Source organism: Miniopterus schreibersii (assembly GCF_964146895.1).
Source record: "Miniopterus schreibersii genome assembly, chromosome: 7".
Taxonomy (NCBI): Eukaryota; Metazoa; Chordata; class Mammalia; order Chiroptera; family Miniopteridae; genus Miniopterus; species Miniopterus schreibersii.
In genome coordinates, this window is record NC_138108.1 from 45,995,490 (window position 1) to 46,013,359 (window position 17,870).

General features: G+C 35.9%; 1 protein-coding gene across 1 annotated transcript in view; it reads left to right on the plus strand.

Annotated features, from left to right (window-relative positions):
• The window catches only part of SCN9A (sodium voltage-gated channel alpha subunit 9), a 105,712-nt gene that overhangs the window by 41,076 nt on the left and 46,766 nt on the right, over window positions 1-17,870 (plus strand). The window contains exons 4-13 of the mRNA XM_081142998.1: window positions 310-424; window positions 767-860; window positions 1,430-1,558; window positions 3,025-3,116; window positions 4,108-4,314; window positions 9,061-9,124; window positions 10,374-10,515; window positions 12,036-12,242; window positions 13,745-14,029; window positions 15,712-16,083. Of these exons, the coding sequence (XP_080999124.1) occupies window positions 310-424; window positions 767-860; window positions 1,430-1,558; window positions 3,025-3,116; window positions 4,108-4,314; window positions 9,061-9,124; window positions 10,374-10,515; window positions 12,036-12,242; window positions 13,745-14,029; window positions 15,712-16,083 (1,707 nt within the window). The remainder of the gene's footprint in view (window positions 1-309; window positions 425-766; window positions 861-1,429; window positions 1,559-3,024; window positions 3,117-4,107; window positions 4,315-9,060; window positions 9,125-10,373; window positions 10,516-12,035; window positions 12,243-13,744; window positions 14,030-15,711; window positions 16,084-17,870) is intronic.

Sequence of the window (17,870 nt, forward strand, 5' to 3'; positions counted from 1 at the left end):
GCCACAAGTTATTGATACTGATGTTGAAAGGATATCAAAAAGAGAAGACATTGTATTTTGGGGGCTCTAAGTAACACATGCTCATCAATAGTTCACTTCTTAACTTGCTGAGAAGTAATGAACCTGTAGTTACTGGCCAACATGACATATGTAGCTGAGTCAATGGTACTGGAACCACATTGCTTGGGTCTGATGGTAGTGTTTCTTTTATATGACATTACCACATGGACAGGTAAACTGCTGAAATTAATGTACTAGATTGAAATTTTGGATTCTCAATTTCATCCTGTTTTCTTTTTGATCCTGCAGACATTCATAGTATTGAACAAAGGGAAAGCAATCTTCCGTTTCAATGCCACACCTGCTTTGTACATGCTCTCTCCTTTCAGTCCTCTAAGAAGAATATCTATTAAGATTTTAGTACATTCATATCCTTTTTAAAAATGCTTACTTGCAATGGTTTTTTTAAATGTAGTTTTTGCCGTTTTATTTAAATATAGATTTTTAGTCCTTTCGCACCTGAAAAGACTAGTCTTAGTTTATCATTTCAGTGTAATTTGGTGTAGGTCTCTGAGAAGATGGGGAGAATGGCAGTTTTAACATTTTAGGATAAATTACTTTTACCTATTACTCCCATGTTGAAGAGATTTTAAAAAGTCTATAAATTTATTTACAATTATTTTCTAAGGAAAAAATTTCAACAGGTGTTATTATTAATCATTCAAGGCTCCTGCCATGGTCTTCCATCATATTCCTTGATTCTAAGCTACCTTATTCGGCATGCTTATCATGTGCACTATTCTGACGAACTGCATATTTATGACCATGAGTAACCCTCCAGACTGGGCCAAGAATGTAGAGTAAGTGGGTATATGTACATTTTAATATGGTCTTAGTATTATCATTTTTATCTTTCCTTTTCCTACCAAGAAGTTATTCCATGTATAACAGTTGTGGTGTTTATCTTCCCATTATATAGTTGCTTTTCTTTAAACTATTATTTTTCTCCTCTATGGTATTAACCTGCTAGCAGTAGAATAGAATAATTAGAATAGAATAATTAGATGATACAGTCTTTTCCAGAAGAATGAACTTATGAGACACTCTGCCTATTGTTAGATATGTTACATATTTCTTTCCTTGGGTGTATTTCTGATAGGAGCAGTGTAGGAATTTTCTAGGCAAATCTAAACCTATGTTCTTAGTAATTTTCAGTACCTCTACTTTCTGTAAGAGTTTCTGACATGGACATTTTAAGGTTTTACAGAAAGACCTTGAATGTAGTTTATTCTAATAGAGTGGATTCATAAACCTTCAGCCACACTGTATTGGATGCCTTTCTTTGGTTGATCAGGGGGAAAAATTATAAAAATTCATATGGTGCTGTATTCTTTTCATATTCAGTATCCCAATGGATTCTTGTGTCTAGGTACACTTTTACTGGAATATATACTTTTGAATCACTTATAAAAATCCTTGCAAGAGGCTTCTGTGTAGGAGAATTCACTTTCCTTCGTGACCCATGGAACTGGCTTGATTTTATCGTCATTGTTTTTGCGTAAGTACTACATTCAGTTTTTTAAATCGCAAATTCATGCAAATCACAGACAGCACAGTATTTCAGTAAAAACAAAGCTTTGAGGTCTAACTTTTCCTGCATATATTGGTTACATTTAAAGAAAACTGTATGAAAGCTAGATATTTGTAGGCAAATATTAACTTTTTCAGAAAGATCATTTCTCACTCAAAAGTGTGTGACATCATTAAGATTGAGCATCTCCCTCCTCATCCAGCACTTGGATGGACAGTTTATGTGATGCCAGTTAGGTTCACACATTTTTCAAATTCTTATTTAAAAACTAATAAAACTTGTAAGAATCACAGGAAAAAAGTCAGGTCTTTGATTATAAGTATGGTGCCCTTTTTATTAATCTATACTATTCAAGCGCTAATAAGTATATTAAAATATAGAAGTATATCTTTTTATAAGGGCTTTCACTGCGTACTGAACCTAATATTAATGCACTGTATATATATTATACATGCATCCACAGTTTATTTTCAAGGGAAAACTATTTCATTAACATATAATTTTAATTTATTCACATTGCTACTCTCTTCCAAAATATATTTGTCAAAAACTTTTTTTTAATCTCAAACCTAGATACAATATTTGCTCTATCATTTTGAATTGTAAAAGTAGTGAATATTCATTGGAAGAACTTAGACAAAAACCAAAGCATCTTTAGAGTTATAGTCTCTGATTCCCTCACCCCTGTCCCACCTTGTCCATCAGGCTTCCTGCTTTCATGATCACATGGGACTACAGTTGTACCTACCACCTGCTGATAAGACAACATTGTGTCAAACAGGGCTGGCATTTCTCAGGGGAGTCTCCTTTGTTATAGAAATAGAATACACATACCATAAAATTTACTCTTTTAAAGTATAAAACTTAGTATGTTCTTTTAAATATAAAACTTAGTGTTTTTTAGTATGTTCACAAAGTTGTGCAATCATCATCACTCTCTAATTTCAGAATATTTTCATCACCCCAAAAAGCAGTCACTTCCATTCCCTCCTCACCCCAGTTCCTGGAAACCACTCATCTATGTTTCATCTCTTTGGATCTATCTACTCTAGACTTTTCCCATGAATGGAATCTTATAGTGTCTGGCTTCTTTCACGTAGCATACAGTTTTCAAGATTTACCACTGATGTTTTATAGGATTATTAAATGTCTATAGAACCATAATGTTGAGGTCTAATAATTGAATCATTTCATTGTTTATTTAGGCATTTAAGTCTATGAAACCATTTAGATAATATATTTGTATTTTGCTCACATCAAATGAGTCCAATAAAATCTACTTAAATAAAATTGGTTATGATAGGAAAGAAAAAGTTTGCAGAATTATGCCTTTAAATAAGAAGTTCCAAACATAGGAAATACCTTGACTAAAGGCACAGGTAAGTATCATAGACTCTATCTAAATTCTGAATAACTCTGATTTAATTCTACAGGTATTTAACAGAATTTGTAAACCTAGGCAATGTTTCAGCTCTTCGAACTTTCAGAGTGTTGAGAGCTTTGAAAACTATTTCTGTAATCCCAGGTAAGAAGTGATTGGTGTGAAGCATTAGGCCACTCATGACTCCAACTGTTTGGGAGTTGTTCTTTGTTTGTTTGTGTGTGTGTTGTCACTGTGTTTGTGTATAAACTCCCCTATTGCAGATATGTGACAGAGTTTGTGGACCTGGGCAATGTCTCAGCGTTGAGAACATTCAGAGTTCTCCGAGCATTGAAAACAATTTCAGTCATTCCAGGTGAGAGTGGGGTTAAACACCGGGGCTGACTTTGATCATTTGGAGAAAAGACAAGAAAAACTTTCTCTTATGAAAATTTAATGAATCTAATTTCTTATGTTTTTCAGAACCCTTAAAAGTCAGCCTTTGAGTTTAATCAATTGCATGGGTCTTAGAGGATGAAGATGGCCATTTGGCTCACATCTCAACTTGAAATTTTCCCTCCTGTCTAACAGTTCATTTTCCATTTGGCTTGTTCAGGAATGAAAATTTCAATTTGTTTTAATTGCTTTTCATAAAGTTAAGAAAAGAGAGAAAAAAATATCAGCATGAAGGTATCGCATGACACATTTTTTTTTAATCTTTCCTCAACAAACCATTTCTTAACCAAAATTTAGTAAGTTGTCACTATACATTGCAATTCAGCCTCTTTGTTTCTGTGTATAGAGAAATGGTTTGTTTGACAAGAATTTACTGAAATGGCACTTTAAAGAAATTATTTTTTACAAGTGCGTGTGGATATGGTTTGAATAACCAAATTTTTCATTTTGACATTTGGTTATTCTTTGGAAATATTTTACAATTTTAATCATTTGCAATAATATGTAGAAATAATATGTATGTATATAAAACAGCAAATCCACTGTTTTGACCTAGTGGGCTTTTTTTGAGTTAGGTTATTTAAGGTCATTGATTTGATATAGTGCATGCATTTCTAGGGAAGCTTGTGTTTGTGTTTGTTTCTCATTCAGAGGCTTTACTGCATTATGAATACTATTTTTTTTTACCCCCTGCATTCAGGCCTGAAGACCATCGTGGGGGCCCTGATCCAGTCTGTGAAGAAGCTCTCAGATGTCATGATCCTGACTGTGTTCTGTCTGAGCGTGTTTGCGCTGATTGGGCTGCAGCTCTTCATGGGCAACCTGAAGCACAAATGCTTGCGGATTTTACCTGACGATAATGAAACATTAAACACATTGGACACCCTTGACGAAGAACTCTACAGAAGTAAGACTGTCCCTACAGTTGTTCATAGGTTGAAATAAGGCTAAAAGCATTGATCTATTTTAACAATGACATGTTGCTTTCATTTTAATTATTTTAAAAATATTCAAATGTGTAGAAAGTTGCTACAGTGTGAATTTGGATCATATTATATTTTTATAAATCTCTCTGCTTCAGAGCTTTCTAGCAGTCCTAGTATTGGAAACATGAGATACTTTCATAATTCTCAATTACTGTAAGATAAAAAAAGAATAATCACTCTAGATAAATCAGTTTAGCTATGAATTAATAGTATTAATTATTACATTTTATCATAAGATATCTATTTTACATACTATAGTTTTATTGTATAATTCATACCTATTTATTATAGTGTAATTTGTTATATTATAGTGTAATTTACTATATGATAATATAATTATATTTTACATGTGTATTATACTTATAACTATAACATGATATACTTATATTAATCATAATATAATATTAATTACTACATTTTAAAATGTCTATCACAATAGTATTTCTAAAGAGTTGTGTAAAGCAAGACAGTTTATTCAGACTTATCAGCACTCTCCTTATAACCAGTGATGAGCTTTACAGTTCTTTCTAATGGCTTCCTCAATCTAGCTAATGCATCACATCAAAGTTTAATTTATCAGAACTAGTTCTGTAGATACCATATGAGATGGTCTGCACACATAGCCTTAGAAGTCTGCTTAATTCACAAGTATATTTTAGAGTATGTTACAGAAAGCATGAACTGCATGTTTTCTAAACAATTATTCTACTGAATAATTGGGTGAGAATGAGATCAAGCAAGATTAGCACCTGCAATATGTCTTTATGATGTTGCCCACATGAACCCATGAGCCTTAAGAGATCATTAGACCCAGAGGTGGGGTATAAATAACAAGACCTGTCAAATGTATGTGCCTGTGACAGAAGGAGGTCAGGGAGTGAGGTCAGGATTCTCCTTGGATAATAAAGACTTCTATACATCATTTTTTAATACATACTTTATTAAATGTGAACTTGTCCACTCACTGGGGAAAGTAAAAGCAAATAAAATCTAGCTAATTATTTAAATTCTGTAAATAAAGAAAAAACATAGTCTGGTAAAATTTTTTACTACCAGCTTTTGATGAGGAATTTTGCATATTTTCCTTCTTTTTTATCTTTACTTATTTTTGCAGTTTCTGATTCTTACTAATATTATCTTAAATTTTATTTCCAATTTCCAAAGAATTTTATTCCTCAGTTTACATGCCATAAAAATAATATATCTTATGGGCAATTGTTGACATTTACATTCTCCTGTGAATCAGTTTACAACTTTTACTTAAACTTCCTTTTTTTTACTAGGATTACTGCTAGTCCTTTTATTCTGATTCTTGGTTCCATTACTGAGTTTGGAATTTGAATGATTTTTTTTTAAGCATCTGGAATGGCCTCAAGCAATTTTTCTCCCCAAAATAGAGAAAGAGTTCTTGAATTTTGCAATATGTCTTCATGTTGGCTTGACACATGAGTGAATGGCAGCTTAGCTAACAGTGAAATTTTATTCCATAATCCTTTCCCCCAATTCTATACATTATTCTTGATTTTCTTCTGAAATACATATTTAGAGAGGAGATGTTTGTGTCAAGTTTGACTTTGGTTTCCTACCTGTTTTTGTGTCATAGAAACCAGGTCTTATTGTAATATTTTTTCAGGTATTCATTTATCAGCACATGTTTATTAAGTGTTCCCTTGGAGCTATAGCAATGAAAATAATAACCTTTCCACATGCTATTCCTCCTAACTCAAGCAGCAGCCCCCATTCATACATATTTACACTATTTTATGCTTCTTATTGTCACTTAGATTTCCTCCTAAATGCCACTTCCTCAGAAAAGTCTTGCCCTTTCATTGGTATCTCAGATTTATTTTCTTTGCGTAAAATTTATTAAAACTTGCAATCATTCTTGTCTATTTGTCTATTCCCCTACTTTTAATCTTCCATTCCCCCTAGAATATAAGCTCTGCAAAGGTGCCATTACGCTACATTACATTTACTTAACAGGTTTATTGAGAAATAATTCACATGCCATAAAATTCCCCCTCTTAAAGTGTACAGTTCAGTGTTTTTTAGTATATTCAGAGTTATACAACCACTATCACTCTCTAATTTTAGAATATTTTCATCTCCCTCAAGAGAAACCTTGGTTGACAGTCAATCCTCATTTTCCCTCCTCCCCCAGCCCCTGACAACCACTAACCTACTTTCTGTGTCTATGCATTTACCTATTCTGAGTATTTCATATAAATGAAATCAGACAGCATGTGGTCTTTTGCGACTGGCTTCTTTCATTTAGTATGTTTTCAAGTTTCATGCATGTAGCATGCAGCAGTAATTCATTCCTTTCTATTGCAAATTGTATTCCATTGTATGTGTATACATTTTGTATTCATTCGTTAGGTGATGGGCAACTGGGTTGTTCCAGATTTAGCTTTGTGAATCATGCTGCTATGAACATTCATGTACAAGTCTTACTGTGGACATAAATTTTCTTTTCTCTTTGCATTACATATTCCGTTTACATGCTAACCTTAAATTCTCTTGAGGCTAACTAGCCTAACAATTTAAGTCTAGTTATTTAGGAATTATTTAAAGTGTCCGCAAGACCAGGGTGAGCTGCTCCCATTGCTTTCCTGGTCACCCTTCTTGTACTGAATCGAGTGTGTTCGCCCTGCAGCATGCTGGTACCTGCAGCTCGAGAGCCCATTCTTCTAAAGCAGCCCTTCCATGATTGGTAGCCATGAACCAGTGTTACTTTAAAGGATAATTCTAAAGTAATCCTTTCATAATCACAGTTTGGAGGTTTATATATTTAAAAGTGCATCTTAACCTCCTCCATTCTTAGTCTGCCGCGCCTACCCTCCCCGAGGCACAGGATTTAAAAAAAAAAAAAAAAGTTGTTCACCTAAATATTCACCTCAAACTAAGATTCTTTATTATTTTTATTTGTGCCTTCTAAAATTTGTATATTCTATGTAAAACAAAATGATGATGTGTAAGTCAGCCAGTCTTACCTGAAATTGTTTGATAGTTTAATAAAAAGAGCCCCTGCTCTTTGAGCAGCTGTATAGAATGTGTGGATCACTGTGCAAAGTGCTTTACATGCAATGTTCTTCTTATACTTTACCACAACTCCACAAAGTAGGCATTCTTACCCACCCTTTACAGAGGCAGTAACTAAACCTTCAAGTGGTAAGATAGTTCACTTAGATAGGAAGGGGGAGAAACATCATTCGAATCCAATTATATCTGATTTCAAAATCTTTCTTCCACTTTTACTCCAAAAGCCTCCTAATAATTACATCTTTATTCCTTTGACTTGAGCCAAATAGGAAGTTGGGCCCTTATTTTTTTTAAATTAATTTTTTTAGTCCTTTATACCTTAATTATACACAGTTGGATCAGCCCCCTCATTAGAGAATTTCAGAAAACAAATTTTGTTTATTTATAGTGCTGATTCCACCTCTCTTGGAGAGCTTTGGGGGTCCATAGGGAACACCCTTACCTCTCTTCCCTTCCTTCCCTCCCCCCCCCTTCCTTACCCTTGCCTTCCTTAGCTACACTTTCTCTCTGGGTTAACTCATCAAGTCCCATCAACTCTACTACTTGATGATGACTTGAGCTCTACTGACCTCAAGACTCATATCAATCCAATTACCTACTTAACAGACGTAGTTTGATACCTAATAATCATCTCAAGCTAAGAACTGCCAAAGCAAAGCTCCAGGTTTTTCTTCAGGCCACTTCTTGTTCCAGTCTTCCTCCTCTCAGTAAGTGGCACCACCATCTTACCAGCTCATACATCCTCCCCGGCACACGCCAGGCACACTCCAGCAAAGCCTGCCCACTCTGTTTCCGTCCCCTTCTCTCCATGTCCACATCGCTCTCTGAATTCCAGCCATGACACCTCGCTCTGCAGTCACTTAACTGGTATTCCTGTTCCACACTTTCTTTCCTACAGTCCATGGTCTACAAAGCAGCCACAGTGACAGTTTAAAACACTAAGTACAGTATTGTTTCATATCTCTACTTTCCACTCTGTTACTTCTAATCATATTTAAAATCCAAACTCCTTTCCATGATTTGCAAAGCTTTACGCGGCCTGGCCCTGCCTGCCTCCGCCACCGCAGTTCTCCCCACTCGCAGCGCTGTGGCCAGGCTGGCCAGCCGTCTCGCTGTTTCTTCCATACACCAACTTCATTTTGGCCTCGGGGCCTTTGCTCTTTACCTTGCCAAGGTTCTCTTTTCACCAGGGTCTGAATGGCTGGCTTCTTTGTAGCATTTAGGTCCCTGTGCAAATGTCATCTCTTTAGAAAGGCCTTCCCTGACCACATTTTATCATACTGTGTTAATTTCTTCCTTTTAGGGCATTTATCACTGTCTGAAAATACCTTGTATATTTATTTATGTACTTGTTATGTGTCTTTCTCCTCTAAACTCCACCCTTAGCTAAACATAAAGAAAGCTTTTTAAAACTAATGTTCTTATCATGTTTATCATCATATGCATCGCCTGCCCCATAAGAGGTTATCAGTAAATATTTGAAGGAAAATAGAATCAATCAATAAATAGATAGATAAATAAATAAATGCATATTGCCTAAATGTGTGTGAATGTCTATATTAATTAATTTACCTGTTGCAGCTTATACTCCATAACCTTATATTGTTCAATTTCTTCCTACACAGAATATTTTTATTTCTTGGAGGGATCTAAAGATGCTCTCCTGTGTGGTAACAGTACAGACTCAGGGTACGTAGTATTTGTTTTTAGTGTATAAAGGCTAAAAAAAGCGGGGGAAACATACTTGATTCATTTGCTGGTAAGAACCTTTGGTTCTGTATTGTTTTTATAGATTTCATGGCATTATCTGACTCCTCCTGTCCCCTAGTGTTCAGACTTGATAACGTTCATAGTTACTGCACACCTTTGAAAGTAAGACTTGGAGGTGGTCTTAAATAAAAAGATGTACATCCTGTAAACCTTAAAACAGTAGAAAAAATTAGTTCCAGAAAACCTCACCAAAAATCGGTTGGTTACTTTCCTGTTTTTCTTCTTTCTGGAAAGAAGGGTGATGAAAATCAAACTTTCTTTCCATCCTCAAATTCCCCTCATTCTCCAATCAAGCCTGACTCGTAGGTGACTTAATGCAGTGACATTTGGCCACTCTGAAAAAAAGGGCCCCATGGACTTGGGTCAAGATATTTTAAGAATCTCATATTAATGCAAATATCCATCTTGCTGTTTCTCCTAAACACCAACTTCATCTCTGCTGCAGGGTTTTGTTCTTGCTCCCCTCCTGCCCAGATATCTCTTCAGCAGGCTTGTGTGCACTGGGAACATAAAAATAAGAATGAGGTTGCTGCTCCCAGAGACTCCTCAGAACACTGTGTTTATCTGGCATCCTACATACCAACCCACCAATTTTAGAAAAAAAAAAAAAAAAAGTCTGAAGGCTACAAATCTTACAGAATTGCTATGCTTTGACTATTCTTGATTCTGATTCATTACAAGAGTAATTTAAGGGGAAACACAGTTTTGTTAGAGGCCAATATCAATCTTTATGGATACAAGAACTATTATATGACATCTGGTGTAAGTTTCCAAGTGTTGATGGTAATGATGATGATGATGATGATACTAGCAGCTACTATTTATTAAATACTTTCTATGTGTAGGAACTAGGCTAGGTAATTTGCATACATTATCTTCTTTAAACTTAATAACAATCTTAACTTTTGAGATAGGTGTTATTATGTTGTTTTCACAGAAAAGGGCCACTGGGCCTTGGAAAACTTAAGTAATTTTACAAAGTTACCAACCAATACATAGTAAGAGTGGGATTCAAACCCAGTTCTTCCTAACTCCAAATAATGTGTTCTTCATGATTATTCCATATTGTCCCCTTAGAAAAGGAACCTTGAGTTTCCCACTTTTCTATAGGACTGTTTAGCTTGCATCCAAAGACACTCTGACTTGTGTTATTTTTTTTCTCATGTAGTCAGTGTCCAGAAGGGTACACCTGTGTGAAAGCAGGCAGAAACCCAGATTATGGATACACGAGCTTTGACACTTTCGGTTGGGCCTTCTTAGCCTTATTTAGGCTAATGACCCAGGATTACTGGGAAAACCTTTACCAACAGGTGAGTGCCAAGAGAAACATTCATTGCATTCATTGCATAATCTGATGTATGTTTCTTACCTGCTTTAAATATGAGATGTTTTATTCCATTTAGAGTGGAGAAAACTCTATTGTCTAGTTAATAAAATTAAACATTTTCTGCTTCCAGCACTATTAGAATGAATAGTTCTTGAATCACAAATTATTTTCTTATCTTTCCTGGACTTATTTGATCTCTAAATCTCACCCCCTGCCTTTGTAAATGTAGCATCCCGTAGTGCCCTAAGTAAAGAGCAAGAAATATACTGTAATATTCTCTCATACCTCTCTTAAACAAACTGTGCTTTCCACACATGCTTTTCTGTTTGAAGTGCCCTAAAAATCAGGCTGTCCTATACTCACAATGCTTTATTTTTTGAACTCTCATGTACAATTGCTGTGGACTGAATTGTATGCCCCCAAATTCATATGTTGAAGTCCTAACTCCTAGTACCTTAGAATGACTATGTTTGGAGCCTTTAAAGAGGAAACTGAGTTAAAATTAGTCTGTTAGGGTGGGTCCTAATCCAATCTGACTGGATTTTTTTATGAGAAAAGTAGATTAAGACATGAGGAGAGAGACACCAAAGATACATACACACAGAGAAAATGCGATGTGAGAACTCACTGAGAAGGTGGCCATCTACAAGCCAAGGAGAGAGGCCTCAGGAGAAACCATACCTGCCAACACTTTCATATTGAACTTCCAGCCTTCAGACTGTGAGAAATGCATTTCTGTTGGTTAAGCCACCTGGTCTGTTAAGGCAGCCTTAGCAAATTAATACAAATTAATACAAGAGTTAAGGACACAATTCACTTCTCTAAATTCTCCTCTCGATTCAATTGCTCCTTACTCTAGACTTCCATGCCCTTTGAATATTCTTCAGTTTATAGCATCCACCTCTTGTACTGTAATTGTTAATTCACATGGCCATCTCTGCTCACTTCAATGTGATCCACTTCGTCCTGTGAGATCTGCCTTTTCCCCATGAGCAAGGAGACCAAAAATTATTATTCTGTATTATGAATAATAACCAATCCCTTTTCTCAACTTGCCACAGATTCTTCTTTTGGCCTGTTTTATGTTTATTTAATTTCTAAAAATATTATAAATGAATATAGAAAGGATAAAAAAATATACAGGAAAAAAATACAAATGACTTTTTATCTGGTCCTGTAATTTGAAACTGAGCAAAGCAGCTGGTTTTTGAGTAATTTTTAGACTGGGGGGAAATATTTCAGGATTATTCTATTTGATAATAATCAGGAATTATACATAACTTTTGTACCAGTTTAATAGATTGCTATATACTTTATACTGAAAAAGTATGTATTTTCATACTGATTGTTTTCCATGAAGATATTTTATCCCTTTATATTTTGATAACATGAGATTATGTAGAATTGCGCAATTTACCCATGCCTAATATGCCATTCAAGTTGAAATAATTTACAAAAAAAGCCTTTTTGTTATTAAAATAACAAAATAACATTTCCCCTTAGACACTGCGTGCTGCTGGGAAAACCTACATGATCTTCTTTGTTGTGGTGATTTTCCTGGGCTCCTTTTATCTAATAAATTTGATCCTGGCTGTGGTTGCCATGGCCTATGAAGAACAGAACCAGGCAAACATCGAAGAAGCGAGGCAGAAAGAGTTAGAATTTCAACAGATGTTAGATCGACTTAAAAAGGAGCAAGAAGAAGCTGAGGTATTGTTATTTGGTTTAAAATCCTTCCTAGAAGTAGAAGAGCAAAGGCTGAATAGTCGATGCTCAGGCTTCCCCAGGGTGGTTTTCCTTAATGGATTCCTTTATATAAACTGAATCTTCATTCTGGTGTGGTCGAAGGAACCAATTCTGGATTGAGTTATAATTGGCATCTGACCCAGTCCACTTCCCCCCACGATGGCTCACTCTGCCACAAAGAATGTTCTAAGCTGTTCCTCCTGCACCTGTTACCTGTGATTCCTCAGTGTCTGTGGCATTTGCAAAGTCCTAAAACATGATGTATTTCCCCAGAACAACTGTACACAAAGGTTTAAGGGAAATTATTTTAATGTTAAAGTTAACAGATACTCTATGGGGTAGAAAGCAAAATGTGTGCCAGTTTTTGTTAATGTTGTAAGGATTTTTAAGATAAAAATGTAAAATGTTAAAAAATTATACTTATGGTTGTGGCCATTTTGGGCTAAGTCACAAATTTTTGAGGGCTTTTCCTTAATCCTCTCTGCAAAGGGGTACTTTAGTGGGAAAGTTTGGGAAGGTTTGTACTAAAAAACCAAAATTTCAAATATTTGATGGGTTGACCTATTTAAATCTCTTCAAGGAATCTAATGTGTCGTGGAGAGGGTAGTAACTTAGAAGGCAGATAAACTTTGATGCAGAAAGATGTTCAGTGCAGTATTTTAATAAAAGTAAATATCAGAAATCATTTAAATTTTCAAAAATTTAAAAATGGTTAAAAGCATTATGATGTTTTTGTGTTGGAGTATTTGTGGACCATAAAATTATGTGTTTTAAGAATATCATGACAGGAAAAGTTGTTGCTATAACAATTTAAAAATTAAATATATGAAGACTAGAAGAAATAGTAATACCAATTATTTTGGGAAGGTAAGATTATGAGTGATTTTTATTTTTTATTCACAATATAGTTATTTTCCAAGTTTTTACAAGAATTGTTTTTTTGTAAAGAGGTCAGTAGCATTAGTTTATCCAAGGAATTTCCTAGGGAACCTCTAGAAATCTCTCACATTTTCTTGGGATATTATTCTGTAATAATTAATTTTAATTTTCAGACAACTTATCCTTCACTAAAGTATAAAGTGCCTGACTATTTTGCTAATATTGAGTTCATTATCTGAACAAGATATGCAAATTATCTTATCCCATGGTTCATGCTTTATGTCCCAGAAATTACCTAGTAAAACTTGCACATGTACTGTTTAAAATTGCTTTACTATAAATATAGGAATAGTATGTAATAGTTAATTCCAGAGCAGAACGGCCCTTTGTTACAGTGCAGGAGAAGCAATAAATACACATTTTTTAAGTTCTCTGGTCATAGTGTAAAGAAAACGACTTTTGTTCCCACACAAGGGGTATGATTAGATGCACAATATAATTAAATTCATGTTAGAGAGCTGTCCTGTCACCAGGTTTCCTCGACTTCAGAAATGACTCACTGCATGTGTGACATCTGGGCCCAACAGGCAATAGCGATGGCAGCAGCCGAATATTCAAGCAGGAGGAGAAGCCGGATCGTGGGCCTCTCCGAGAGTTCTTCTGAAACATCTAAACTGAGCTCTAAAAGTGCCAAAGAAAGGAGAAACAGAAGGAAGAAAAAGAATCAAAAGAAACTGTCTGGTGGGGAAGAAAAGGGAGACGATGGGAAATTGTCCAAGTCGGAATCAGAGGAGAGTATCAGGAGAAGTTCCCTCCTCGGTGTTGAAGGCCACAGGCGCACACGGGAAAAGAGATTGTCGACCCCGAATCAGGTACCACTGACACTATCAAAGGCGTGTCACCAGACGGAGGGTTAAATGTTCTATTCTGAGGAAAGGGACCTCAGGAGAGCAGAGTGAGTGATCCTCTTGGTATGTTTTTAGGTAAAAACCTATTGATTGCTGGGCATTTATAGGTAAAACCTATTGATTGCTGGGCCTATGGATATATGTAGTTTTCCATTTAAATGTGTAAGCAGTTTATAGTTTTGGAATTGTCATATCTTCTCCAATGAACACATTTTCAAAACAAAATATTCATGAGAACCATTGTAGAAATGAAAAAAATATTTACACTACAGATTAACTTTTATATTTTTATTTCGTCTATGTTTTGTAATGCACATATTGGTTAAAAACTAACCTTAGAGTAGTATCTTCTCTTTTCAGGTCTCTCTGCCTACAAACCTATTTTCCTTGACATTTTTATTTTCCATGGCACAGCCCCTCCAAATAATTTTTCTAAATCAAAGCTGTCCCTCTGCTCAAATCAAATAAAGAAAAAACTCTGTTGAATAACTACTGCCTAGAGAACAAGTCCCACACGTTATTCAGCCTCACTCTACATTTCTGTACCCTCAGGCACTTAGTCCACCGTGATTCTCCGCTCTCACCTACATGCCCTGTGCTTTTATGCCTTTGTCACTTAGCTCACCTGGTTTTCTATAAGTGGGATAATTTTGTTCCTTGTTTTCCTTCTGGCATAGCACCACCTGTTCTTCACCCATTAGCTTTTCAATGCCCCACTCACAATTACTATTCTTCTCATCTGTGTCCTCATTTAACTTTGCTAGCTTCTAAGATGTAAGTCTGCAAGACCCTGTCAGGTATGCATAGAAATAAAAGATATAATCCCTGCCTTCAAAGACTTCATACTTTACTTGGGGAGGCAGAACATGAATACATGCAATATCAATAAAAAGAAATATGACAGGAACAGTCCCCCAAGCTAGTTTCAAGGCAAAGACCTTGTTATACACATTTTCCATTACTCAGGATGCCTGCCACTGTCCTTTCCATACAGTAAGCACTGACTTTTATTGAATTAGATACTTCCAAAGAATATGCATTCAGTTTGGTTTATAGACACAGTTTATCCTGGATATGAATTATGGAAATGTGACTTTTCCCCTCCTTGTTATTGGACAACTTCTTTTCCAAGTTCTAATACTTTATGACTTTGTAAACTTAGTAGTGTTAAAAGGTCTTTAAGACACCTTAACTGAGCTGTCAATATGTAAGGTAGAGTTCTAAGCAATGGAATGCAAAGAGCATACAGCATGGAAATAAATCAAGAGAGTTCAATACCTATGGAACTTTAGGATTGGTAGAAGAAAATCTAACAGGTTGCAATACCATTTTTGAAGTGATATGTCCTTTATAACAAAATGAATGGCACAGAAAGAATGGAGAGGTCACTCCAGGCCAGAAGAGTAGAGAGCTGTGCAGCAGCAAATTATTTACCTGGTATGAAAGGATGGGTTTTTCAGCCTTTCTCTTTCTTAGTTGGAAGAATTTGCCTTCTTGCTAAATTGCTTTGTTTTGAAATGTGTTTCTTTTAAACCTGTGTTGAGCCACCTGCCCTCAGGTCAGTGGTTTCTATGGTAATTGTGTGAAATGCACTTCTGTTTTTAGGTGCTTCAGCAGATACGTGTCATCTTTTCTTTTTTCTGCAGTCGCCACTCAGCAATCGTGGTTCCCTGTTTCCTCAAAGGCGCAGCAGCAGAACAAGTCTTTTTAGTTTCATGGGTCGAGGAAAAGATATTGGATCTGAGACTGAATTTGCCGACGACGAGCACAGCATTTTCGGAGACAATGAGAGCAGAAGGGGCTCGTTGTGCATGCCCCACAGGCCTCGGGAGCGGCGCAGCAGCAACATCAGTCAAGCCAGTAGGTCCCCCCCAGTGCTGCCGGTGAACGGGAAGATGAACAGTGCCGTGGACTGCAATGGTGTGGTCTCCCTGGTTGACGGAACCTCAGCCCTCATGCTTCCCAATGGACAGCTTCTGCCAGAGGTGATAATAGATAAGGCAACTTCTGATGACAGCGTAAGGACGTTTTAAATAGCTCAGGCATGGTTCGACCCTTGTTCTTGCATCAGTCAGTCTTTTCCGCTGGAGGGGCCTTCTCTGGTCCTGTGAATGGCTCTGCATTTTGCAATACTCTGTAGAAACACACCTTTTACTCATTAACTTGATCCTTTTACTATGTGCTATAGGCATATAATTCAAAGACACTTAAAACCCTATTTTTTAAAATTGAGGTATAATTGATATATAACATTAGTTTCAGGTGTGCAACATAATGATTGAATATAAAATCCCATTTTTGAAAAAGATACTTATCTATTGTTATTATACTTGAAAATCATAAATCATCCCTTTATAAAACGATTTATAAAAGATATATATCAGCACAGAAAATGCAATGATAATACTGATCTTATTAGTTGATAATAGATATCATTTTTGTAAGGAAATTTGCTATCTTTTTCAAGTTACTGCTTAATATATATTATTCCTTCTTGCAAGGGATCTTATTTGAGTTGTTAATAATAACAATAATAATAGCAAACCTCTGCTTAGTATTCACAACAGCCTTATGAGGTGATATGTTATTGTCCCTATTTGACAAGGGAGAAACTGAGGCACAGAGGAATGAAGCTAATAACTGCTAGTCCTAAAGTTCAAACAGGCCCTCTGTTTCAGAGCTTGTGCTCTGAACCACCACACTTTGCTCTCTGTGTAATGTGTGGTAGGCTTCAAAACATGTAAATAATTTAGAATGGCTATGCTTTTTTCCCATACATAAATGAAATTTACTGTTTTCAATTTCAAAAATACTCTTTGGTTGGGAGTCTATAATAAAAACATAACATCAGAACACACCTTAATATAAACACACACATAAAAAGAAAAGAAAAGCCACAATTTCAAGCATTTAGGAGTCATTGAGTGGTTACAGGAATTGATTAGGTTTGAACGTGGGATCTTTCTAGTTTCTGGAGCTTCCAGGTTACTGCTTCAGGCCACTGACTGTGTTATATTGCCTTACTAAATATCAGCAAGGCCTTTGACTAACCTAACAAGCTTGGAACTCATACTACTTATTCATATATTCATATTTGCAGACAATGTAGCATTTCAAGTGAGAATAAAGTTCCATCAAAGCCATGGCCACACATTTTTCAGTTTGAATGAATGCATGTGCTTCTAGGTGACAGGTGACCTCTCTGTTGCATGATACCTTTCCAGCCCTCTGGAAGGCACTTTTCCTTTTCAGATGAGCATGTCAAATTTCTGTGGAATCGGATCTTTGTTGAGTTTTGCTTTTCAGTGTGTAGTATCTGTAAATAATTATATCATTTATATCAAATTTGAAGATTATTTCACATTTTTAAGTGAAATGTTTTCATTTTATTTGAATTGTTGATTAAACAAATTCTTTTCTTGACTTGGGGAAAAAGAAGTCTCTGCTTCTGGAAAGTCAGAAGGTAGAGACTGTATGAGGGAAAACATAGTTATAGAGAGATCTCTATAACAAGCTACAAGTAGCCCTAGCCAGTTTAGCTCAGCCGGTTTAGAGCGTCGGCCCATGGACTGAAGGGTCCCGGGTTCGATTCAGGCCAAGGCACGTACCTCAGTTGCAGGCTCAGTCTCCAACCCCAGTGGGGGCTTGTGAGCGAGGCCCTCTCTCGCTCTCTTCCTTCCTCTCTCTCTGAAAAGCAATGGAAAAAATATCCTCGGGAGAGGATTAAAAAGCAAACAAACAAACAAAGCTACCTGTAGATATGTATATGTCTGTGAACATGCACATACTTGCATACATACATACA